This window comes from Paroedura picta, chromosome 3, assembly GCF_049243985.1.
Source record: "Paroedura picta isolate Pp20150507F chromosome 3, Ppicta_v3.0, whole genome shotgun sequence".
Taxonomy (NCBI): Eukaryota; Metazoa; Chordata; class Lepidosauria; order Squamata; family Gekkonidae; genus Paroedura; species Paroedura picta.
The window spans coordinates 25,229,737-25,256,721 of NC_135371.1; the positions used below are offsets into that span (position 1 = coordinate 25,229,737).

General features: G+C 44.8%; 1 protein-coding gene across 4 annotated transcripts in view; it reads right to left on the bottom strand.

Annotated features, from left to right (window-relative positions):
* FRMD4B (FERM domain containing 4B) overlaps positions 1 to 26,985 on the bottom strand; it is a 266,219-nt gene that overhangs the window by 169,535 nt on the left and 69,699 nt on the right. Inside the window, exon 1 of one of the 4 annotated variants that reach the window (XM_077325141.1) lies at positions 15,050 to 15,091. The exons of the other annotated variants lie outside the window; for them this stretch is intronic. Coding sequence (XP_077181256.1) covers positions 15,050 to 15,076 — 27 coding nt within the window. The 5' untranslated portion in view covers positions 15,077 to 15,091. Of the gene's footprint in view, positions 1 to 15,049; positions 15,092 to 26,985 lie in introns of those variants that run through there. 4 annotated transcript variants of the gene reach the window in all.

Genomic DNA, 26,985 nt, shown 5'->3' on the forward strand with positions numbered 1-26,985 from the left:
CCATTTGAGAGTTAAACCGTTAATGCTTGAAAACAGTGCCTTTCGTATTGCAGGCAATTCCCTGCAAGACACTAAAGTGGGGCTAGTTGCTCTCTGCTAGGCAAAGGCTGAATTCATCTTTGAAAAAGAATATCTTATAAGATTTGACATTTTATATGTTTTTTTTGGGGGGGGGGAACGGGGATTAAGAGAGGTCTTTCTTTCTCTTCAGTATAAAACAGACATAATCTTGGAAAGGGGGAGGGAGGCAACAGAGTGAGGTAACTTTTTGTAGGCAGAGAAACACAAAGTGCCTTGGGAAAACTGCAGCAGTACATGACAGAATCTGTACAATAAGGAGACAAACTGGGATGGAAGAGTCAATGTGATTCAATTCTCTGCTGCGCCATGTGTGTTGTGTGTTACTTTCCCCCTCTCTGTCTCACCTACCTCACAGAACTGTTGTGTGGGCAAAATGGAGAAGTGATGAACCAGAACAAAATTTGAGTCCAGTGCGACAAAGTTTAATTCTGGTATAAGCTTTTTTGTGCAAGCACACTTCTTCAGATACATTGAAACAGATATCCTCAAACCTTACACATAGATAGAGAGAATGTGTGTGTGTGTGTGGGTGTTAGCTGCCAAGAAGGGCTAATTAAGAGTCAAAAAATATAAGTGAGCAAAAAGTATAACTGAGAATGGATTAAGGCAGTTGGTAAGGCCTGTGAATGGCAGCAAATTAGCATACAAATACAAAAGTTAACATGTGACAACTACATTTGAGTCCTGTGGCAACCTCCAAGATCAACAATGTCATAATTCTGAACACAAGCGAGAACTGAGAGACTTCACATTTGTAGATGTACATTTCTTCAGATACTATGAAACAGATTTCCTCAAGTGGGACATATAGGTAGACGAGGCTGGGGGGGGGGGGGCGGTTAGTTGCCGGGAAGGACTAATTAGAGTTAAGTACAGCTAAGACGGGAATCACTAGAACGATACACTTGTGGTTACAATACTTCAGGTTTTCTTTTTCTTAAACTTCAACCTACATATTGAAAAAGGGTACATTTATGCACATTTGAAAGGGTCCAAATTAGTAGATACTGAACAGTAAAAACAAAGGAGGGGATTTTTTGAGGTGGAAATGGAACTCTTATCCACAAAAATATTCTTTTTTAAGCTGAAGGGCCAACTGAAGTATCTGAAGTTCACGAAAATAAAATGCCATTTTAATGTCTCAGAATTATTGTTTCAAATCATATTCACATCTTGTTTTGTGGAAAGTTTATACTTGAGTGTACTTCTGTATGCAAAAACCCCAGGAACAGTTCAGCTGTTCATGTCTTCCTGAGCAGGGGTAGTCAACCTGTGTTCCTCCAGATGTCCATGGACTACAATCCCCATGAGCCCCTGCCAGCCCCTGTTCCTGAGGACTCAAAAAATAGATGTGCCATGAGTCCGGAGTTCCCTGACCCAACCTGGCAGTCAGATATGACATGAGATATAGATGACTGCAAGTTGAGTCAGGACTCCTGACGTGTGTCACACGTATTGTCATATATAATGGACACACGTGTGCCTGTTTGTGGTGATCACACACAAATAGTCAATAGATTATTGACTACTGAGCCTTCGGGGAGGGTGGTATATAAATGTGAAAAAATAAAATAAGATTATCAGATTGCCCCTAAGATTTCTTTAATTTTTTTGTAAATACAAAAGGCCAAAATAAAGTCTAAACCAAGGTAGAAGAAGATCCATTGTGGAAAAATTGGCATTAAAAGAGTAGCAGGAAAGAAATTCCGCTTGGCTAACCGGACAAGAACAGAAGGCATCCTGCTATTTGATCTGGCCAATCAGGAGACCTCTTCTAGCCTGTAGGTCTGAAGAGGCAAACTTACCAAGTATGTTTACGGAATCTCTTACAAGCTAAATCCCTGTATTACAGGGCAATCCCAAATAGTTATACTCTTCTAGGTTAAGTGAAGCTAATGGGCTTAGAAGGGTATAATTCTGTTTGTACTGCTGCTGTGTGAGCCTAAGCATGTGTCGTCAGGAGAAAATCCCATTGTTCAATGGGTCTTGCTCCCTAGTAAATTTGCATAGGATTACAAATTTTCTCTCCGGCATTCCCGCTTCTAATCCTGCACCTCATGACAGCGGGTTTGCCAAGACTGGGTCTGGTAATCCTGGGAGTTTTTGTGGGCGGAGCATGGGGAGCATAGAGCATTGTAGTGATGTCACTTCTGAGAGAAGACCAGGAAGTGATATCATCGCATCACCACATCATGGATGTGATCTCTCACAAATTATGATAGCTCTGCAACCTATCACAAATTCACTAGTTGGCCAGCCACTGTCTCTTGTTTCAGTCCCTCATCCAAAGTAAAGAGCTAATAACGCTGGCCCGCCTTAAAGGGCTGTTGTAAGGATTGCTATGCATGAAAGCCTTTGAGCACTAAAGAAGTGTACAAATCTAAGTAGAACTGCTATTTTCCTCACAACAAATCTGCGAAGAAGGCTTCTGAAAGACAGCACAATGCTTAGGCCTTCACAAAGAAGCAGATTCAAACCTGGCCACCCACAGCCAAACAAAACAACATAACATCAACCTTTTATTTCCCTGTCATTCATTAAACAATATATCGGGGTTTTTTACACAGTGATTATTATAAGAACCGCTGAACAATAACGATGAGATTCGGCTTTCAGGCAATTTTTCCTCCTTTTAAGAAATCCTGAACAATAGAACTCTAGTTTCCATAGATTATTTCAAATATTTTGCTGTTCAGCTATACTTTTACTTGCTGCCTTTCAGTAGAGAACATCTGAAAGCAAGTAATTATCTGTATATTAAGAGAGCTGAAGTTCAAGAAAAGGAATCCGTTAAGAAAAAAACACATAAAAACACTTTGTGACAGCTGCACATAATAGCACAATCATCTCCAAGCTGAAATGAAAAGGAGATAAAACAGGGATACATAATTCCAGTCATTTGTTGAATCCCCCTGCCAAGAAATGCCTATTTTAACAGGAACAAATACTATTGAATCCCAACACAGAAAATTGCAACTTGTCTTCTCAAAAGCCAACCCAGGCCCAATTAAGCACTTGGTGGTCATCAGCACACCACTGGCTAAACTCTTACCAGAACTGCCAGAATTCAGTTTGGGCTTAAGGAAAACCATGCTCCCAATGGTTGAAAAGACTGTGTGTCTACACCCTTGAATGTGTGTGTACATGCCTGAAATGTAACAGCCTCCCACATTTTTATATCTATTTGTTTGGAAAAGTCTATATCAGTCATCTATGGCAGCAGTCCCCAACCCCCGGTCCGTGGATCAGTTGGTACCGGGCCGTGGCTCCTCCTCGTCCTTCTCCCCGACTGCTACCTCAGGGGCTGCCCTGCCACTCTGCTGCCGGCTCACCTTTGGTGCTCTCCAGCGGCCACCATGGCTGGGGCTTCCACCCGGAGTGGCACTGCACAGCTGCTGCTGCCAGTGCCCCCCAGCGAGCGGCAGTAAGTCAGTGGCGCCGGCGGGAAAGCAAGTGGAGCAGGGGTTCAGGCGGCGGCGACGTCCCTTGGCAAAAGACTACCCCCCTCCCTGGGCCTCAGTAAAATTGTCAAGTGTTGACCAGTCCCCGGTGATAAAAAGGTTGGGGACCACTGATCTATGGCATTTATGTCACTGGATCTCACTTTTTTTTTTTGATGATTTCAATATCAAAATTATTTATTATAGTTTTCTGGGGAGAATAATTTAATTGTTTAACCACTGAAGTTTACCAGTAAATAGGGATGCCAGTCCCCAGGTAGAACCTGGGGATCCCCCAGTTTTACAGCTCATATCCAGGTGACAGAGATCAGTTCCCTGGGAAAAAATGGCTGCTTTGGAGGGTGGAGTCCATAACATGATATTCCATTGAAGTCCCTCCCCGCTTCAAATCCCGCCCACTTCCAGCTCCACCCCCAAAGTCTCCAGGTATTTCCTAACCCAAAGCGGTCAACCCTACCAAAAAAAGTATGATCCTACGCACTCTTAGACATTTTTGCAGGAGTTATCTGAGCACCCAACTTTTTTTTGTGAAGAATATCAATCTGCAGTATGAAGGTCAGACCTATGAGCTGCTCTATTAACACATCCAAACAAAGCTTACAAGGCTGGATTCATAGGACACCTGAGTGATCAACAGGGCAATTTTAAAAGGTTGCACTTGAATAATGGGGATAGGGATGGGGAGACACCTTAGCTTAAAAGGCATATCAGGCCTTCAGGGGATCATGGTGCCACACTGTGTTAGGGCTACCAGCCTCCAATGGGGCCTGTGGATCCCTGGAATTATACCTAGTCATCAGACTACAGAGATTAGTTCCCCGGGAGAAGGTGTACGCCATGGCACTGTATCCCACTGAATGTCCTATCCAGACAAAGCTCCATCCACAAGTCATCAGGGGTTTCCCAACCTGAATCTGGCAATCCTGTCCCCTTGATTCCCACTCTGGTGGCCAAGGGGGACCTAGCAACCCTACTCTGTGCATAAAGGAGGAAGCATGCACACATAATAAGCACATGGCAGGCATCAGAGCTAAGCTTTGTCATGCAGCAACTGCCACAACAGCAGCAATTTTCTAGGTATCCAGTGGCTTTTAATTTAATTTACATGGCCTGTAAAATGGCAATCTTCCACTCAGGCCTATGGTTGAGGCCAGAACATCTTAACATCATGTGGGCCTCTAACCTCTTCTCTCCAGGAGGTATTTTGCCCGGAGTAAAATAAAACAGTTTTAAAAGGATGAGGACAGCACCCATTTCAGGCTGACCTGGGCCAGAGAAGGTGCCCTCTAAGGTAGCAGGTAGGGAGGAGAATCATTCTTCCCCATAGTGATCGTTTTCTGTTTACATGGAGCTGATTGTGTGAAGGAGCATTCAGAATCAGAACCCACCGTCTGTAGTCTGCTTTGGTACAATGCATTGAATGTTCCACCATAGGTCTCCGCAACTTCTGACTCTAGATGTACACATCCATGGAACTCAATATGGTTCTTTTAAAGAGGAAAGGCAAATTGCTAGGTTATATCTGGGGTGGAGGTAGGATGCTAAAACAGCCAATTAAGGGACTAGTAGGCAAAGAATTCTGAGGGAACTAATGAGATGTTTTTATAGACGCTGCTTTATAGAAAGGGCAATGAAGATGGTGAATGATCCGAATGCAAACCATGCAGAGATTTATGCCAGCGCACTAAAAACCACCACCCATTTGGGGGCTGTAAGAAATGGAATGGATTATTATTCAGTGTTGTAAATTATCAGTAATGTTATGCAATATAGTTTCAGTTATGTAAATGGATTTCTTATATAAGCTATTCCTTATCTCTTACTCTGAATTTTGATTTGGTTTGGGTTTTTCATGGTGAAATACCCCTGGTTTTACCCCTGGTGAAATATTGTTGAATTCCTCCTTTATTCCCTTTCTTATCCCAAGATATGAATTATAGATTCTTCCCTGTAAATTATTGAACCAAATCGATTTTGACAGGCATAGTAAGTGCTATAGGATTATTAATTAATTTGATAATTAATTAATTTGAAAAGGTTCTTTCCTTTTAAGTTTCGGGGTTAGATCACATTGTCTTTTCATTAAAAACAAAGGATGACCAACTTTGTCAGGCTCTGAGTGTTAATCCGATTTAGACTAATGGCAAAAATGAAATTAACTCCCTAAAATGTTTTGCTACAGTCAATCCTTTAATTAACTGCTTCTTAAAGAGGACAAAAAATGACAAAATAATCACTGACCTTTCTTTTAATTTTGGAAAATATATTTTTACATATATATAGCGGAGACTTCCGGGGCAAAAACATAGCCTTTGAGGAGCTACCTATTCTATTGCCTGGTTACTTACACATCTTTATTCTAATTAATCCTACATACATGTAACATTTAAGGAAAGCTGTTTTAAATGTAAGTGTACAATTGCACTTCCAAGTCTCTCAGTTCCTGTTTGCACCCAGAGTTTAACATGTTGGGGCTACCACTGGATTTAAACGTCTATTTGTTAACTCTTGTATTTGTAGGCTGACCTGAGGGTCATTCACAAGAGTCTGATACCTACCTCAATCCTATCTCAGCTATAATTGCCCTGTTAATTACGCACCTGAACTCTAGCTAAACGTTCCTGGCAATTAACTCTGCCTGCCCTTGCTCTACTTATGTTTGGCTAAGGAAATTCCATTCCATTATATCTGAAGAAGTGTGTGTGCACATGAATACTTATATCTTGAATAAAGCTTTGTTGGTCTTTAAGTTGCCATTGGACTCAAACTTTGTTCTGTTGCTTCAGACCAACATAGCTACTCACCTGAAAGGTATTTACCTATACAAGCCTGCTTATCAGGTTTTCCCATCTCTTCTTCCCTTTTCATGTTCTCCCTACAAAATTTTGGTATTGTAAGTTTTTTTTTAAATTCAGACACATTAATACTGACGTTCAAGGTAGCTTTAAGGTAAAGGTAAAGGTATCCCCTGTGCAAGCACCGAGTCATGTCTGACCCTTGGGGTGACGCCCTCCAGCGTTTTCATGGCAGACTCAATACACGGTGGTTTGCCAGTGCCTTCCCCAGTCATTACCATTTACCCCCCAGCAAGCTGGGTACTCATTTTACCGACCTCGGAAGGATGGAAGGCTGAGTCAACCAAGGTAGCCTTATATACCAGCTATACAGTGTTCAGATCAAACACCCATCCAATTCATTTTGAAATACCTAATATGAATTCCTTACAGCTTTTTTCAATCACTGGACAAGAATGCTGTAACAACCTCAAAGTGAGGATAAGCCTTACTTATGCTTAATTTACATAACAAAAATTCTCCAACTAAGAAGCAGGAAGAACGGTTCCTACAGGAAAGGCAGTCAGTGTTTTTTGATCAGACAGCAAGAAGGGTTATGTGAAATTTAGCAAGGGAAGGCACCGATGTCACAAATACCACCAATGTCACAAGCTGACATTGTGCATGTATTCCATGTATTACTGCAGTTCTTTTTCCCAAAATAATTGGATTTCTTAACTACAGACCTACCCACAAGCAAAACCAACCAGAGCACTGACCATTACATATTTACCACCATCACATGGGACCACATGCATTATCCCTCAAACACAGGCTTTTACTACTTGTGATAGTAGTAATGCTTCATACTTGTACTCTGTATCCTACAGCAGTGGTCCTCAACCCCCAGTCCGGGGACTGGTCCTGGTCCATGGATCAGTCGGTACCGGGCTGCAGCTCCTCCTAGTTCTCCTCCCCAGCTGCTGCCTCGGGGGCTGCCCTGCCACTCTACCGCCAACTCACCTTTGGTGCTCTCCGGTGGCTGCCATGGCTGGGGCTCCTCCTCAGCGTGGCACTGCACAGCTGCTGCTGGCAGCGCCCCCCAGTGGGTGGTGGGAAGTCAGGGGTGTCGGCGGGAAAGCGGAGCAGGGGCTCTGGCAGCGGCGGCGTTGCTCGGCAAAAGACTACCCCCCCCCGGGCTTAAGTAAAATTGTCAAGTGTTGACTGGTCCCCGGTGATAAAAAGGTTGGGGACCACTGTCCTACAGTACCTTGCTGTAATCATTACTACAATCCTGTATTTTTATCCAATAGGGCAGATGGAGGGCTGAGGCTCAGAAAAGACAGAGTATTTGCAGTAAAGTCAAGATTTGAACCAGTGCCTTCCTGATTCATAGTACTATCGCGTTGCAGCTGTTGCTTTCTTTTAATCACTGAAACACATGAATTAATGTTATTCCTGCTAAGCATTGAAACTGCCTAGCTGTTACAACCTCGAATGAGCAGTCCTTCAGTACTATAAGAAGTATTACACCCACCGTCTCCAATGGAGGTAAAAAGATGTAACTCTATTTAGGATGGCGGAGTACAATCTTATGAAAGTTTTCCTGGATATAACACTCATTTAACAGACTTGAGCAGGATTCAGAGGAGGAGAAAAGCTGGTTTTTTATACCCCACTTTTCACTACCCAGAGTAACTTACAACACCTGTCCTTTCCTCTCCCCACAACAGACGCCCTGTGAGGTAGGTGGGCCTGAGGAAACTCTAAAAACTGCTCTGTGGGAACTGCTCCAAGACCACTCTGACTATCCCAAGGTCCCCCAGCTGGCTTCATGTGAAGGAGTGGAGAATCCAACCCAATTCTCCAGATTAGAGTCCACCACTCTGCCAGCACTACACCATGCTGGCTCTCAAGAACCCACACTCTAGCACAGAAAACTAAAATGAAATAGACCAAAGCTTTCTTAACCAGGGAGTATGTCCCCTGGGGACAGAACAAAGCAACCTAAATCAGGAGAAGAGGAGAAGGAGGATCCTGGCTATGATGAGCAATAGAAAAATAGGGAAGAGGCAAGTATGCTGCCAAATGCACAGGCCCACAAACCAACCCAGACAACCTAACTTCACTGTTGTTGTTTTTTTAAAGGAGGCTTCCCATGATGACCTGGGACATAGCAATCAAGCATGCATGCTCAGCAGTCACAAGGCTGGGTCACAGAGGCAAAACTGTTATCAACACTGCAAGGCAAACAGGGTTGTCTCAACAAAACACCAGGCGTTTGGGACAGAGCAAATTTGACTGTGATTTTTTTGTCAGCTTCTCAGCATCACCGATGCTTCCTTGCCTCCATTCAACTGGTGCCTACTATAATGGCTTTCAGATGTCACCTGTTTTGTTTACATGGGCTTTATCAGCCTCTAATTGGACAGATTAATCAATCCATTGGTGGCCTCACTTTAGCTACATCCTGTTGCAATCTGTACTGCAAACGGCCTACGTCCAGTCTTGAAAGGCAGGGTATACATTTTTCTAAATAAATGCTGCAATTCCTTAAGCAAATCGTGCCCATTGTACCTTTCAAACCGCTTTGGCAACACAGAGTCTGGTAGTCCTTTTAAACCCAACAAGGGTGCCAAGGACCAGCCTAGAGATTCTCTTTGTGACCAATACAGAGGGAGTATCACTCTCTCTCAGCCTGCCGACCATTGTCTGGGGCGCTATCAGCTGGTGCCCAGGACTGCCTGGCTCTGATGAGATCACTGAAAGACAGTACACAATGTGCAAGGCTCACACACAGATGCACACTTCTTTCTGGTTTGCATTCAAATATGTTTTTTTTAAATGTTTGCAAGACTGGGGGGGAATACAACAGAATCACCTGCCAGTCATCCATCCTAGTAAAAAGAAACAAAAGACTTCTGGACCAATTATTAAACTCCCAAGCATGATTACAGTCTAAATAAAACTCAGGGTAGAGTTCATTGGTTATCAGACAGGTGTTACTTGAGAAAAGACCTTTAAGTTCTTTATACCTGTCAGGGTCAGACTTCTGTTAATAGACTGGCCACCCTTTCCTAAGCCTAATCCCCGCCCACCAGGCACAGCTGTAAGAGAAACACGCTCTTAGGAGGACAAAAAAGCCATCCCTTCTTAACATAGAATGCTTTGTATTATAATTCCAGGCTAGCTGTAAGGTGGTTGTGGTGGAAAGTGTGATGGAGTCACACCTTATTATAGGGACCCAGTAGGGTAATTCAATGCAAGAGACATTTAGAGGCGGTTTACCATTGTGTACCACTGGATGTCCTTGGTGGCCTCCCATCCAAACACTGATCAGGGCTGTCCCTGCTTAGCTTCTGAGATAGAGCTAACCTTACCTGGGCTATCCAGCTGAGGGCAGCTGTAAAATGGAGCATATCAAAGATTCTCAAACACTTTCCTGCACCTACCAAATTTTGAACCTCCAAGCTCCATTCAACCTCGTTTCATACTCAATGGCAAATATCCTTTCCCAGAGCTGCGCACACATACATATGCACATGCATACACACACACACTGCTTCTCTTTCAGTAATGGAGGACCGAAGACCTGGCTGGAGAGAAAATAGGCCAGCACAGGGGAAAGCTAGACCCCACTTTTCCTCACTTACCCCAATTTTATATGTATGTGTTGGGGGGGGGGGTGTGCCATGGGGCCCTTCCAGGCAATGGCCTGCTTGGATTTTTCCTAGTAAAATAAATCTCAACTCAACCACATTTAACGCAGAATGAAATAACAGTTATGTGCCAAGAGGGCACAAGCTCTGCACTAGGAAACCTTGGCTGGATGCGTATTTTCACTTGTTCTTGGTAATTCTCCATCTTTTACTAGTAATGGAGAAAGAGGGAAGCAGCTTCTGAAACCCAGCCACCTGCTCATCCTAACTATTATCCAACCATCTTCTCTGCCTTCCAAGATTTAACTACATAAACTGGCAACACACTTTCAAGCCTATCTAACAAATCCTTAAAAACATGGGTCAAACTGTAGCAACCCAGGATTGTATTTAGCGGCTCCCTTTCCCCCAGAAAACAGCCATTCTGGCTTGTGCCTGCTATTTTGCTGAGTATCTAGAGTGCCCAGGAACACCAGTGGAAGGGTTTGAAAATCACCGGCAGCAAAGAATAACGGCAACAATCAAAACCTGCAATCAATAGCACGTTGGCACGATTATATTTGTGAGGAGGTCCCCCCCCCTTTGGCTACTCCTGCATACTAAAGAAACAAATCATTATGTTTTGCAGACTACATTTGACCTGGACAGGTGTAGCCATTTGTTGTGAACGGATTCCTCTAAGAAACCTCCTGCCGATTTCTGAGAAAGGTTTCTCCATGATCCCTCTGATAAGTCACAGGGAAATACGCAGAAGACTTCTGACAATGGGAGATGATCCCACCAGGGCTCCTTTGTGCCCAGATGAAATACATCTGAGAAAACTGGAGCTGTCCTTGGCATTTGGGAGAACTATGAACTATCAAAGGGAGGCTAAAGAACGGTGTTCTATCTGCACCAGGTGTTTTCACGGCTGAAATAAAATATCTCAGGAGAAAGGATGAGTCTATTATTATCATTCTGATGCAAATGGGGTAGCATTGTGGAAGGATGTAGTGAAAAGCTCCCTAGTCAAGCAGCTGAGCCATCCCTGTGACATTTTCATCTGCATGAGATGAGGCTTGTTCTATGGAACGCCAGCCTATTATAGTTTCCAGCTCTCTGGTCTGCCCTAGCTCTTCTGGGTGGGACTGGCCTAGGCACTCGGCATCTGTTGGTTCCCCAGGGTGTGGTTAGGCAGATTTCCCCTTGCTCAGCTCCTAATTGTTCCTGGAAGGTGTCCATCCTCTAGCCAGCAGCGCACTTCTCACATTGCTGCACGCCGAATTTTCTGTGTACTGTTTGTTTTGTACTACTTAACTTGTCTAATTTCTATAGTTATAACAGAGCTTTAAAAAAAATCTATCCTTTTATTCCATTGTTTCCAATGAGAAGCACATCTGTTTTCAGAGCTCTTGCCCTCCTCATCTTCAAGCAGAAAATAACCAGCCTCCACTAAACCAATGCACTGGCCGTTCAGAATCAGAAGTACTTGGTTCGTATTATCTTCCTGGGTTTGGAGGCCTTACGTCGCTTCTTTCTTTTATTGGTGGAAAAGGCACATTTGCTACCGACCCAAAATATAAAGATTTAATCATCCACCAAAATGCATGATTTTGGCCCTGTGGTTAATAGCAAGATACTGAGGGAGTGGAATAAGGCTTGAATTAATTGTTCCTGCTTTCTGAATGGATGTGTTTGGAAAGCTTCTGGGTGTAACCAGTTTAGCTGTACTTCCGATTTGTTTTTCATGTTACTAAACACATATGGTTGAAGCCATCTGGGAAGACCAAATGTGACACGGCAGTTTTTAAAGAGCTGCATCTGGCACCCCCAGGCCCCACTCACTTTCCCCACAGCCACAGAGTGGCTACAGGTAATGTTGTTTTGAAATCTGGTAGGATCCCAGTTCTGCTCAGAAACCAGCTCTCCCACCGATTTTTAAAAAGACTTTCCATGGAAGTGCTGAGAGAAAGGTTCAGGGAAGCCAAATTCCAACTCTTCAAAAAGCACTGCATCCTATTTAGCCCTAAGTCAAGTATTATATCAGCAAGTAGCCCAAGCTCGCTGGATCTCATCAAATCTTGGAAGCTAAGCACAGTCAGCCTGAATAGTATTTGGATAGGAGACTTCCAAGAAATATCAGGGTTTTGACATGGAGGCAGGGAATGGCAAACCACCTCTAAATATTTGTTCCCCCGAAAGCCATACAAGGTCACCATAAGTTAGTTGGGACTTGATGGCACTTTCCATCATCACCAAGCTTTAGAATTTGGTCTGAATTTATATTTGGCATCAGTCAATTCCTTGGTAGCCCTAAAATTACACCACTATTTCATATATATATATATATATATTAGAAGAAGAGCAGGTTTTTAAATACCCTGCTTTTCAGCAACCTAAGGGGTCTCAAAGTGGCTTCCCTTCTTCACCCCACAAGACATACCCTGTGAGGGAGATGGGGCTGAGGGAGCTCTAAGAGAACTGATCTGTGAGAACAGGTCTATCAGGACTGTGACTAGACCAAGGTGACTAGCCCAAGGTGACACCGCTGGCTGCATATGGAGGAGCGGGGAACCAAACACGGTTCTGCCGATTAGAGTCTGCTGCTCCTAACCACAGCACTACACTGGGTCTCGCTGCTTTTTAAAATACATCTTGAATGTAATGGGAAAATGCTCATGCTTTTTGCTTCAGAAATGATGGTTTTAAGATTTATAAAGACAATTAATATTATTTTTTATTAGTGAAATGTTGGCATAATAAAAGTCTGATGGGCTGGGGCAAGAGAAAATAAGTCAGTAATGATCTAAGACTTTGGCAGGCTGTGAATCAAGACATTTTATAATTATAGTAGATTAAATTTAGCATGAATGTTGTTGTGAGGTACAGCAAACGTCTAGAAACCAGATCTCAGCATTATTTGAGGCATCTGATCCTGGACTGGAAAATGACTCAGCAATTCAACACTCATCTCTGTTCCACAGGGCTTCAAACATTATTCAGATGAAATTGAAACAGATCCAGAACAGTAATGTGCCAAAAAAATAAACAGGATCTGCCAATTACAGACACCCTGGACTAATCAAAATACTGATCAGGTTACATTCAAATGAGTAGCTGTGTTGGTCTGAAGTAGCACAATAAAATCAGAATCCAGTGGCACCTTTAAGACCAAGAAAGATTTATTCAAGGCATGAGCTTTCAAGTGCAAGCACTCTTCCTCTGTGATAATATAACTACTGTTAGTCTGTTATCTTATAACTACTGTTATGATAGTAAGTTCTTAGTCTGAGGAAAAGTGCTTGCACTCGAAAGTTCACGCCTTGAATAAATCTTTCTTGGTCTTAAAGGTGCCACTGGATTCTGATTTTATTGATCAGCTTACAAAATCACAGAATTACAGAGTTGGAAGGGGCCATACAGGCCATCTAGTCCAACCCCCTGCTCAACGCAGGATCAGCCCTAAGCATCCTAAAGCATCCAAGAAAAGTGTGTATCCAACCTTTGTTTGAAGACTGCCAGTGAGGGGGAGCTCACCACCTCCTTAAGCAGCCTGTTCCACTGCTGAACTACTCTTGACTGTGAAATTTTTTTTCCTGTTACAGAACAGGTCATTGGGCAACATATTATCTGCAGATCACACCCAGCCTTGGATTCATGCTACTGAAGCTTTCTACATTCAACAACAATAATAATATATTATAATAATCAGCAGCTGTAGCAGATTAAGAGTGAGCAGAGTACTCTTTGTACAACTGCGATGAATGTTTGAACACACTGCAAGTCTCTACCTGCCTGGTCCACGGACACTTTTTGTTGACCTTGGATTTTTGTTGAGACTCAGAGCCAAAGGGGCAACCTAGGCCAATGGGCTCTAGCGCTTATTACCCACAGAGCAAGAAGTATAGGGAAGATGCAGCTTTGCTTTCTCCAGGGCTGATGTGTGCATGCTCTAACCAGGAATGCCAGCAGCTGCTGTCAGCTCCTTTAAAATTAAGCCTAGGCAGGACTTTCCACCCAAGGATGATTTTCCAAAACCTTAAAGTGATTTGCTTTTTAGAGAGACTGAAGCATCACTGCTCAGTCCGAAAACGGTGACTTACTCTGTTCCACCTATGTTGCCAGTGCATCAACAGACCAAATCATTTAGAAATAGTTTCTTTAATAGCAAAACCTCTCCAACCTAAGCATGTTTTCCATCTCACCCTTCATTTAACCAGCTCATTCTCCTCCGCAATTGTGCTGTTATCCCATACTGTACTTCAACTCTGCCTTCCTCATTCCAAAACATTCCATTGCTTTTATGTACGTTCACTTCCTGCCACTCTGGCTTCCTACGCTGCCTGGCTCACCTTCCCTCGTGCTCCCTTCCATCTCCCCTCCCCTTTCCATGTGTGGAGTGTAGCCAGGAGATCCCATGACTCTCTGGCAGCCAAAAGTCCCAGCTCTTTGCCGTTATTCAGGTTGCACCACGAGTAGGTGAGCTGGAAAACAGAGAGCTACCCATCCACAAAGGCATGGCTGATACAGGCCTATTCAGACTAAAGTCCCGACACATGGCAAGATCTGTACGAATCCTATAATAATAAAATGTCAATCTAGGGAATGAGTGGTTGCGAACATGGATGCACTCAGTTCCACGTGATATCCATTACCTCAAGGGTAGTCAACCTGTGGTCCTCCAGACATCTGGAGGACCACAGGTTGACTACTCCTGCATTACCTGACAAACAACCACTAGAGGCCAGCAGGATTTGACTTGCCACGTGAAGTATGGAAGAGGGCTAATAGAATATAAACAAGCTTTGGCAGTTGTGCAGATCTGTTGTTTAAATGGGGCAAAATACCAGGTCCCAAATGAGATTGTGGTGCAGCCTGCCAAACTATTTTCCATCTGTCCCAGGAATGTGACCCTAGTGGCAGAGCTCTTTGTACTCTCCCCAGCTGTATTTGAATGGATTGACAATTTAGATTGCCATGTCCGCATGGCCGTCGTGCCTACTTTGCTACGTATTTCATATTGTTATATGCTTCCTGTGTGTAGCTCTGCTGTACAATAAATATCCCCTTTCCTGTCAAACTTCCTTTTACTTACCCTTTCTGCAGTCTTCCTTTTGCTCATGTCCCTTGTGCCAGTGTATTCACACGCATGTGCCCCAACCAGCTCTCTGGGTTTGATGACAACGCTGCACCATCTACTTCCTACCCACAACTCAGAGCTGCTTTGTTGCTGATAGCTTTCATGGAGACCTTCCTCTTTACCTGTTCCATGACGAATCAACAAAACTGCCATTGGCTGGGGGAATCTAACTTCTATAACTTCCAGGCTTGTGTGATATTAACAGAGAGGCTTTGACACCTTACAGTATTAGTCTTGTTAACAACAACTAAATTCTGGGAACTGTTTCAGTAAATTAGCAAGGGTGTATAGACCAGGGAGAAGGAAATATCTGAGTATGGATCAAAACTTCCATTCATCTACTTACACCATGAGCGCCCTAAAACCTACACTGTCTATGGAAGGCAGAAAAATACCTGCATCCATCCCATAAAACGGGCCATGAGACTGCAGGGACATTGGAAGAAGAAACATCAGCGATTGTTCATCACTTTACCTTCCACATTACGCAGGCCGGAAGAGGGGATATTGCACAGAGCACTGACTTCCCTGCCAGCAAGAGTCAAAAGTATGAAAAGGCAGGAAATCCCCACCTCCAAATTTGTTTATTGTTCTTGAGAAGGATGACATCAAGAGCTTGATCCTTTCTACTTTGCTAAGACTAAAAGAGGAACAGGTCATTTGAAACAGGGGTCTTTCATGGGAGGGATATTGGTTTAAGTATTTTAAGGGTGGGGCAGAAATCCATTTTGCCAGGCAGTGAATGGACACCAATTGGAACCATAGTGAGTGTGAATGGTGACATTTGGGCTTGTCCAAAAGGAACAGTGGGAAAGGATGTTAAGAGAGGGAAATGCTGGAGATGGAAATCAGCACTGCCCATACATATTGTCCTAGCTTAGCTGAGTCAGCTTGGAGGGTGGGGAAAGAGAGGAAATAGAATCTATGCTACACTGAAAAAAAGGGGGGGAGGAGGAAAAGGCAGAGTTGTCAGCATGCCTGGAGGAAACTGTTATGACCCTTTAAGAGAGGTTTGGTGAGGAAATGGCCAGCTGATGCTTTTCATAGCATGGAGGCTAATATCAATTGCTCAATAACATCCCACTAAGCCTCAGTTAGAGCCTCTTGTGGCGCAGAGTGGTAAGGCAGCAGGCATGCAGTCTGAAAGCTCTGCCCATGAGGCTGGGAGTTCAATCCCAGCAGCCAGCTCAAGGTTGACTCAGCCTTCCATCCTTCCGAGGTCGGTAAAATGAGTACCCAGCTTGCTGGGGAGTAAACGGTAATGACTGGGGAAGGCACTGGCAAACCACCCCGTAGTGAGTCTGCCATGAAAACGCTAGAGGGCGTCACCCCAAGGGTCAGACATGACTCAGTGCTTGCACAGGGGATACCTTTACCTTTACCTTTGAGCCTCAGTTAAAAGCAGCCCCATAACCAGGATTTTTTTTTTGTTAGAGGGGTAATTTTTTTGTTAAGGGAGAAGCAGGTAGGGGACAAAGACATATTCACAGTTGCCAACCTCCAGGTGAGGCCTGGAGACCTCCTGAAAAATCTCCAGTGGATAATGTTAATGGGATTCCACTTGGGTCGACTTACAAAAGAAAGGAAAACATGTTGCTGGGGGAGAGGTGCCAACACCACAGAACTGGGAAGTGCCTCAGCTTTTCCGCCTCCCAGATCAGAGAGATGTGCCCTCCTTGCCGCAACCACTGTACCAGAACTTGCCTATGGCCCTGGTTAAAGGGGGAGGATCTTTGTTCCAGGCAATTGGTCAACTTAGGAACAGAACAAAGGTAGAAAAAAGCCAACGAGCGGTGAAATGTAATGGAAGCTTATTGAGTGCCTTTTGGCCAGTCATACACTCTTAGCTAGCCTACCTTGCAGGGTTGTTTTGATTTATTTGTTTGTTTGGTAGTGCAAATTAGTTACTTTTGGTATTTATTGCAAGTAAATAAGGTAGTTTTCCAGCAATACCCCCCACACACACACACACACACGTGCGCGTGCATCCAGCCTCAGCAGCCAGGTGTGGCTATGATCTGTCTCTTGAACATTGTTTCCCCTCTTCCCCATCCTACCTGGGCTAAGGAACTTGAGGAGGCACACCTGACTTCCCCCTTCACCATCCCATCCCCATCATCACCACCAACCCTGTGAGATGGTCCAGGCTGATCAACTGGCAGGTTCCTGGCTCGGGTGGGGGTCTGAACCCAGCTTCTGATCCCCCCCCAGTGCCAGATCTCATCCCTCCTGAAGCAGCAGGGTTGAGTGGAAGGCCTGACGGAGAGGCCTCCGTCCTCCTGCAACATCCTTTCCTTTATGGGCGGAGAACAGGTGTGAGGGAGAAGGGAGGCTGCCATCCCTCACGCTCCCCAGACTGCCTCCTGGCTCTGCGGCTGTTCATGGGAGAAGCTGCAATAGTGGTGCCCTTTTCTCCCTTTAGCTCCTCCACTTACTTCTGAGGCCAGGACATCTTTCCCAAGACAGCCCAGTTGCCTCCCAATCCAGCACCAGTCCTCTTCCTCCTCCTCCCTCCCCTGCCAGCCCTGTCCCTTCATCAGAAAACGGCCTGCTCACTCTCACCAACCCCCTTCACAGTCACCATTTGATGTGATAGTGGCGGAGTTGGCCACTTGGCTCCTCCCCTCCACATAGTGGTTTTGCCAGGTCTCACTGAACTGCGGTAGGAGGTGGCTGGAAGGAAACAAACACTACACCTCCTCCACCTTTGCTCCCCCTCCCCCACGCACACTCTTTTACCTCAGCTTCATACTTCTGCCTCCAGTGATTGCCTTTCTATTTTTGATAGCTTTGACCACCCACATTTTACTGCGTGCACCTGCTTGCCAGCAACTTCCGGCCTTCCCTCCTTCACACCAGTTGCTCACAGGCCAGATAAGAGCCATGGACAGGCTGGACCCAGCCTCCGGGATATATATATATGTGATACTTATATATTCAGTGCAAAATTACATAATAGGATCCAGCTTACAGCAAACTATACACACTAGGACAGGCCGCAGTCTTTATTAATTTATCCGAGTAACTTTGTGAATCATTTTGTCCAGTGCGACCCTATTGCCTGCTGGCTGGTCCCCTCTGAGAAAAAAGGGTGAAATAGTTCTCAGGAAACAAGTACAACATGGACTAGGCAGAGGCAGAAAAGCAAAGGAAATATTGAACTGGAGATTCTCAAAGCTACACATTTGACCGACATGGCGACCCTCTTGTTTCATATTGCTTATAGTTCACACTATTTCTATCTGAGATAACTGTAGGATAAAATATGGCTTCTATACGAATTGATCAAGGGTAGAAATGGAATGGTGTCCATGCTACAGTTTTATGGTTTTATGATTACTGTTATCACCATAAGCAATTTATTTGGATTATTTGTTTTCTGAAACTCTGGCTTTCTGTTTGCCAAGAGCTTGTAAAACACTCTCCTTATGTTCTCTCTAATAAAGCCTGACATAGGAAACCATTTGGATCAGGAAGAGGATGTCTGGCACAGAAGGACAAGTGCGCATAGATGGTCATCGGAAGGCAGCCGAGCATTTCAGAGCTCCTTGTGATTGACATAAGCCACCCAGTGGGGGTTTTCTCAGACCCCCCAAGGATACATCAGCCTTACACAAAGGCTCTCAACACCGAAACTCCCACAAATCACAGAAAAGGAGGACAACCACAGATGCAAATGGAGGAACTGCTATTATCTCCAGTTTACTCATAAGACCCCCCATGCAAACTACACAGGTCAGAATAGACACAATCACTGATGCAAAGAGAACACCTTTTCCTCCGAGCAGAACAGAACCAACCCCACCCCCCCACCCCGGTTGCCAGCTCTGGGTTATGATATTCTTGGAGATTTGATGGCGAAGCCTGGGAATGGTAGGGTTTAGAGCAGGGGTAGTCAAACTGCGGCCCTCCAGATGTCCATGGAATGCCAGCGAATGCTGGCAGGGGGCTCCTGGGAATTGTAGTCCATGGACATCTGGAGGGCCGCAGTTTGACTACCCCTGGTTTAGAGAGAGGAGGAGAGGATAGGGAGTTATAATAGAGCCACCCTCCAACACTGCCATTTTCTCCAGGGGAACTGATATCTGTAGGCCAGTCTTTCTCAACTTTTCTACTGTTGATAAACCCCTGAAACATTCTTCAGGCTTCGAGAAACCCTGGAAGTGGCACGATCGTGCAGAATATGGTTGGGAAGCATAGCTGTGTACACACCCACCTGGGACCCCCCCCCCCTTCCCACCCTTTCTAGACCTATCACTGGCCAAGGTGACCTTGGGCTCGCCACAGCACTGATAAAACTGTTCTAACCGAGCAGTGACTCACAGGGTGTCTGTTGTGGGGAGAGATGATGATGATTCTTCTTCTTCTTCTTCTTCTCCTTGTCCTTGTCCTTGTCCTTGTCCTTGTCCTTGTCCTTGTCCTTGTCCTTCTCCCCCCTCCCTCCTCCTCCTCCTCCTCCTCCTCCCCCCCTTCCCCTTCCCCTTCCCCTTCCCCTTCCCCTGGGTTTTGATGGGAAAAGCCTGAGCCCTGGTAGAAGCAAGATGGATTTCCCATGGCCCAGGCACTGTCAAAAATTAAGTAACGATGAGCACAAGCAGTGTGCATAGGGGGGTTATGAATAGGCGTAGATCAAGATGAGTCCGCCAATAACCTAGTGACTGTATTCTAAGTCACCTGAGCTTTCCAAACTATTTCCAGCAACATCCCTGTGCACAGCACGTTGCAGTAGTCTAGTCTGGAGATGACTATGCCATGAGAAGATCAGACCAAGCCAAGTACGGGCCAGTGGGTGGGCTTGGTGTCGATAGAAACTAAAATGCTAACCTTACCACTGTGGACTTCTGTTTGTCCAACAGGAGGAAGGAATCAAGCCACACAACTAGTCTCTTCACTGGGTCAATTGGACGTAACGGGACTCCACCAAGAGCTGGTAATTGCAGTCCTGTCAAAGACCCAGCCTTCCTCAGCCATATGACCTCCGTTTTGGATAGCTTCAACACCACAACCAGCCAACCACTGTTGTGCAACTGACTCCTTATCCAGCAGGAGAAAGAGCTGGGTGTCATGAGCATATGAATGGCACCCAATGCCAAATCCCCTGAGGATTTCTGCTAGAGGGCACGTATCTTCTATATTATATAACATTGTGGACAGAAGCACTTAAGTCCGTAGGGTGGACCCCTCCACCAATCCCCCAGAAGGGTTATGTATCTGTTTTATTTTATTTCTTAATTTCGCCTCCACCAAAGTTTGAAATAGGTCACCCAGTGAGTTTCATGGCAAGATGATGTGCTGGTTTTTTAACCTCCAGGGATGTCTGGGCACTGCTCCTGGTTTTCCCTTCCTCCATTTTATCCTCACAAAAACTCTGTAAGGTAAGTGAGGCAGAGAGAAAGCAACGACTCAAGGTCTCCAAAAGCGTTTCATGGTGAGTGAGGATATATTTCTTAAAAATACATTCTCCATCATGTTCCATAGCCTTGGGGTAGTTCATACATTTCAAATGCCAGAATTAATGTTAAGCGGTGCCATAACTTTCTTTATTTCTTTCTTTGATAGGAGACATGATGTGCATAAATGCTGCACTACCACTTGACTTGAAATTGGGCGTACTTATAACTCCAGCTACTACAGTATGACAGGAGAAGGTTCTCCCCCAAAGGCTCAGGCATTTTGAAATTCACCATCTCCCCCCCCCGCATCCCCCATCATAACCTTCTGCTCCCCCGCGGAGGATACTAACAGTGGCTGTCAATGCCGTATGTCTAAGGAATTTGGCATCTAGGGACCAGAATGGTTAAGAGCACATGCTGGGAAATGTTTGCCCTTTTTTCTGTATGTGTTTGGATTCTGATTGCACCATTCATATCCTTTAATATCCTGAAGCCTGGAGGAAGAAAAGGCTGAAGATACGAAGTCTGGCAGTGACAGCCTTTTGGAATAGTATCTCATATAGTGCAGATTCTGTACAGTAACATCTGTACCTTTAGCAGAAGCAACCATCGTCTCATTTTTCATGTATTTCCAGGTGGTCTTTAATCCTGCCTCTTCATTCTAACTTTGCTTTTGTATATTACAAACCAGTATCTACTAGCCATGATGGTGAAATAGAACATTGAGGTTTAGAGCAGTGGCTGGGGGCGGGGGTGAGGTGTCACGCCCAGCAAATGACTTCCCAGAGGCAATTGCAGAAAACACCAAGTTTGATAAGTGTACCTCTGATTGATTGATTTATCTATCGTATGGCATGTGCGTAATGCAGTGGTCCCCAACCTTTCTGAGGTTGGGGACCGGCAGGGCATGGGGGCGCGGGCCACGGCCCGCGCGGGCCACGCCCACGCATCGGCTGCGCCCGCGTGCCGCGCCCACGCATCGGGCCGCACGCGGGCCGCGCCCGCGTGCCGCGCCCACGCATCGGGCCGCGCCCACAGGAGCGCGGCCGGCCCTGATTCCCTCTCCCCGCCCTCCCGCAGTAAGAAGCTTCCCGGGCCGTAAGCTTGCAGCCTGGGAAGTTTTTTACTGCGGGGGGAGGGACGGGGAGAGGGAGCCGCGGCCTGGCGCCATGGCCTTCGCAGCCCGGCACCGGGCCGCGGCCCGCAGGTTGGGGACCACTGGCGTAATGTATCTAGTTGATCCTAAGATTGTCTGCCAGCCAGGCAAGAGATGTTTAGAGGCCGTCTGCCATTGCCTGCCCCCATATAACAACCCTGGTGTTCCTTGGACGTCGCCTTTCCAAGTGCTAACCAGGGTTGACCCTGCTTTGCTTCTGAGATTGGGCTTGTCTGGGCTATCCGAGTCAGGTAACCTTTGCCCTGATCCACTTGAGCTCTTGTCATGTTTCCCAAATATAGGCAAACAAGGTCACTAATCCAATATCTCTTTAAAGACAGCAAGAGAAGCAGCAAAGATCCATGAAGTGTCTGAACAGACACCAGAACCAACCTCAGCTTCCCCAAGGCCCAGCTAAAAGTAGGAATGATTTAGTGAGGTTGTCAGTGTGATGGATGAGTAGAGGTCCTGTTCCCTTTCTATCAATCACCAATACCCTGTATGCCTGTCTGATATGTGTGCAGAGGCACAATTAAGGCACACAGAAGGCTGAAGGATCTAGACGGGAGATGGAGGTGAAATAGAAAAACCTGTTACACTGTCAACTCAAATCAAATACATTTGTGCTTCTAGACAGTTGGGCTGAAAATCTCCTCTCAGGTAACTCTGGATGTCAAATAGATTCATGTGGGAAGCCGTATTGGTCTGAAGCAGCAGAACAAAGTGGCACCTTTAAGACCGACAAAGTTTTATTCAAGGTATAAGCTTTCATGTGCATGCACAGTTCAAATCTAGACTCAAACTTTGTTCTGGATGCCTGTCTTGTGTGTCAGCTGGTTAAAACACTGACTACTTGAAGACGGGGTTTGGTTTCCAGAACATTAGGTGGGGGAGAACCTGTCTCAAAAGAATGAATAGGTCTCAAAAGCTGTCTTTTGTGAGAAATCAGAGTATCATTCTGAATGCTTTAAGAAGAGACTGTAGCTGTCTCAGGGCCCAGTTTCTAAGGAAAACTGGCTAAAGATTTGTATGTCTGAAAAGAGCTCACATTTACATCATGAGAATCCTGAAGACACAGAAAGGGCAATATTCACCTCTAGAAGAAAAGTTTGGCTCATAGCTGTTCTCTTCTTAGAACCTGACAACTGAAACATCATTACGAAGATAGATTCAAGTGGGTAGCTGGGTTGGTCTGAAGCAGCACAACAAAACAAAATCAGGGTCCAATCAAGGCATAAAAGGTGCCACTGGACTCTGATTATTTTTTGTCGTTGTTGTTGTTATATCATTATGAAGAGTCAAGCAAAAGCTTTGTTACTTATGAACAGTTTTATGCCTCTTTCATGAACATGCTTATGTCCCCTATTTCTGGCATTGATTAAGTGTTATTTTATACTGCTGCATTAACATATGGAAGAACTGCATTTAGAAGGTCATTTGGATTCAGTCTGACAGGGTCAAACTGTATGGCACACCACCTGTTTAAACAGCATTTAAAACCCTGAACTTCCCAGGAGGTAGCTCCAGAAGTAAGACACTACAATGGAAGAACTGCATGCTGCTATATGCAATATGCCAAGAAACACATTCGTTAGGCTTTGCTGTAATGGTGGCCAGGGAAGAAGAAAACAAGCTAATCTTAGTAGCAAAGCCAAGTAGAATACAACTTCATTCCGACACTGGGAGAATCACACTCCTGTTGTGTCATTAAGGAGGTAACGGATAGGAATTTTATTGTGGAATTACATACCCACCTTCCATTAGGTAGAAATGCACCATCTGTTACCCAACGAGGTATCTCTTGATGGCAATATCCAGGATTTGTTGTAATGTTCACATTCGTGTACCACTGAGATTACAAGCATGGATGTCTGCTACCATTCAAATGAGACATCTGTCACCAGCCTACTAGACATTTGGGATACTGCCCAGTGGCAAGTCGGCTTAGTTCTTCCCCAGCATATGGCGTACAATGTGCATGATGCCAGCTCGAAGGAATAGCTCTTGATGATGCTACATGTCCGGAGAATATTGCAGATGCACACTTTCCAGCTGTTTGTTTGTCGTTAACGCCAGCCGTTTCATTTCCATGCATTCAGTATTTCATTATGAGATCATTTCAACGATGATTTAGGGGGGATGAAGGAAAGAAATAATCACATTCAGCATAAATTTTAACAGGGACTTCAGACAAACAAGAGGATGTGGGCCTGATAAGACAAATGGTTTGCTAAAAGTGAAATCTTAAAAGCAGGCCATTTCCTATATGGAGGTTGGGGGGGGGGGCTTTAAGGTTTCCTTTGTAGTAACTGATTACACCCACGCCCTGCCAATAGGCAGCTGAAATCCATTCTCATACTCCAATGCAAATCCTAGATGGTGCCACCAGGGAGACACCTTATTCACTAACAGATGGTGCAGCTCCAGCTCTACTTAGTAGATGGTGGATACTATGAGGCTGACAGTGAATTAGACCCTGGAAAAGGGCTTTACTTGGCTTGGCTGTTATGTTGCTGGTAACAACCCGATGTAGCCTATCCACAAGTGTGGAATCCTTCAGCTGAATATGGTCCCCAAGACAATTTCAATGTTGGCAGCTCTGCCAGAGCTAACCAGATGTCAAGGGCAATTAACAGGTTTGCATAATCAGGGGCAGACTACAAGGGAGCAGCTGCTTAGACAGCCATAAGCTATACCAAACCCTCCTCCTTTCCAAAAACTGAACAGCAAATTCAGGGAGAGTTCCTAAGCAGGTCTACTCAGAAGTTAAGCCACATGTTATTCAGTGGGGCTGACTCTCACAAACGTGCCCTTAGAAATGCTGCACAAATTACGGAACACTTCACACTTCACACAGCACAAAATTCCTATTCTCCATGCAGAAATCAAAGCGTGAAATAATCTCCAAGGTAGTTTCAGAGGGTTAGTCATGTTCATCTGAAGCAAGTAGATTCAAGTCCAGCAGCACCCTCCACTCTCAGAAGCACCCTTAACTTCTGAAAATCTTGTTGGACTCTAAGATGCTTGTTGTTGTTATGTGCGAAGTCGTGTCCGACCCGTCGCGACCCCATGGACAATGATCCTCCAGGCCTTCCTGTCCTCTACCATTCCCCGGAGTCCATTTAAGTTTGCACCTACTGCTTCAGTGACTCCATCCATCCACCTCATTCTCTGTCGTCCCCTTCTTCTTTTGCCCTCGATCTCTCCCAGCATTAGGCTCTTCTCCAGGGAGTCCTTCCTTCTCATGAGGTGGCCAAAATATTTGAGTTTCATCTTCAGGATCTGGCCTTCTAAGGAGCAGTCAGGGCTGATCTCCTCTAGGACTGACTGGTTTGTTCGCCTTGCAGTCCAAGGGACTCGCAAGAGTCTTCTCCAGCACCAGAGTTCAAAAGCCTCAATTCTTTGACGCTCGGCCTTCCTTATGGTCCAACTTTCGCAGCCATACATTGTAACTGGGAAGACCATAGCCTTGACTAAACGCACTTTTGTTGGCAGGGTGATGTCTCTGCTTTTTAGGATGCTGTCTAGATTTGCCATAGCTTTCCTCCCCAGGAGCAAGCGTCTTTTAATTTCTTTGCTGCAGTCCCCATCTGCAGTGATCTTGGAGCCCAGGAAAATAAAATCTGTCACTATCTCCATTTCTTCCCCTTCTATTTGCCAGGAATTGAGAGGGCCGGATGCCATGATCTTTGTTTTCTTGATGTTGAGTTTCAAGCCAACTTTGGCACTCTCCTCCTTCACCCGCATCAACAGGCTCTTTAGTTCCTCTTCACTTTCTGCCATTAGAGTGGTATCATCTGCATATCTGAGGTTGTTGATATTTCTCCCTGCAATCTTGATCCCAATTTGTGACTCCTCTAATCCCGCATTTCTCATGATGTGCTCTGCATACAAGTTAAATAGGCAAGGCGACAGTATACAGCCTTGCCGAACTCCTTTCTCAATTTTGAACCAGTCAGTGATTCCATGTTCAGTTCTCACTGTTGCTTCTTGACCTGCATATAAATTTCTCAAGTGACAAATAAGATGCTCTGGTATTCCCATCTCTTTAAGAACTTGCCACAATTTGTTGTGCTCCACACAATCAAAGGCTTTAGCATAGTCAATGAAGCAGAAGTAGACGTTCTTCTGGTACTCCCTAGCTTTCTCCATGATCCAGCGTATGTTGGCAATTTGATCTCTAGTTCCTCTGCCTCTTCGAAATCCTGCCTGTACTTCTGGAAGTTCTCGGTCCACATATTGCTGGAGCCTAGCTTGTAGGATTTTGAGCATAACTTTGCTAGCATGAGAAATTAGTGCGATAGTGCGGTAGTTTGAACATTCTTTGGCATTGCCCTTCTTTGGGATTGGAATGTAAACTGACCTTTTCCAATCCTGTGGCCATTGTTGAGTTTTCCAAATTTGCTGGCATATTGAGTGTAGCACTTTTACTGCATCGTCCTTTAAGATTTTGAATAGTTCAACTGGAATGCTGTCACTACCACTAGCTTTATTGTTGCTCAGACTTCCTAAGGCCCATTTGACTTCACATTCCAGGATGTCTGGCTCCAGGTCAGTAACTACCCCATTGTGGTCATCAGGGATGTTAAGCTCGCTCTTGTATAGTTCTTCTGTATAATTTTGCCACCTTTGTTTGATCTCTTCTGCTTCTGTGAGGTCCCTACCATTTTGGTCCCTTATCATACCCATCTTTGCATGAAACGTTCTCTTCATATCTCCAATTTTCTTGAAAAGATCTCTGGTCCTCCCCATTCTATTGTTTTCTTCTATTTGTTTGCACTGTTCATTTAAGAAGGCATTCTTATCTCTTCTAGCTTTTCTCTGGAATTCTGCATTCAATTGGTTGTATCTTTCTCTTTCTCCCTTGCCTTTCACTTCCCTTCTCTCCTTAGCTATTTGTAAAGCTTCCTCAGACAGCCATTTTGATTTCTTGCATTTCTTTTTCTTTGGGATGGTTTTAGTTGCTACCTCTTGTACAATGTTGCGAACCTCTGTCCATAGTTCTTCAGGCACTCTGTCTATCAGATCTAATTCCTTAAATCTATTTGTCACCTCCACTGTGTATTCGTCAGGGATATGATTTAGTTCATACCTGAGTGGCCTAGTGCTTTTCCCTACTTTCTTCAATTTAAGCCTAAATTTTGCAACAAGAAGCTCATGATCTGAACCACAATCAGCTCCTGGTCTTGTTTTTATTGACTGGATAGAACTTTTCCATCTTTGGCTGCAGAGCACATAGTCAATCTGATTTCTGTGTTGACCGTCTGGTGATGTCCATGTGTAGAGTCGTCTCTTGGGTTGCTGGAAAAGAGTGTTTGCTATGACCATTGTATTCTCTTGAC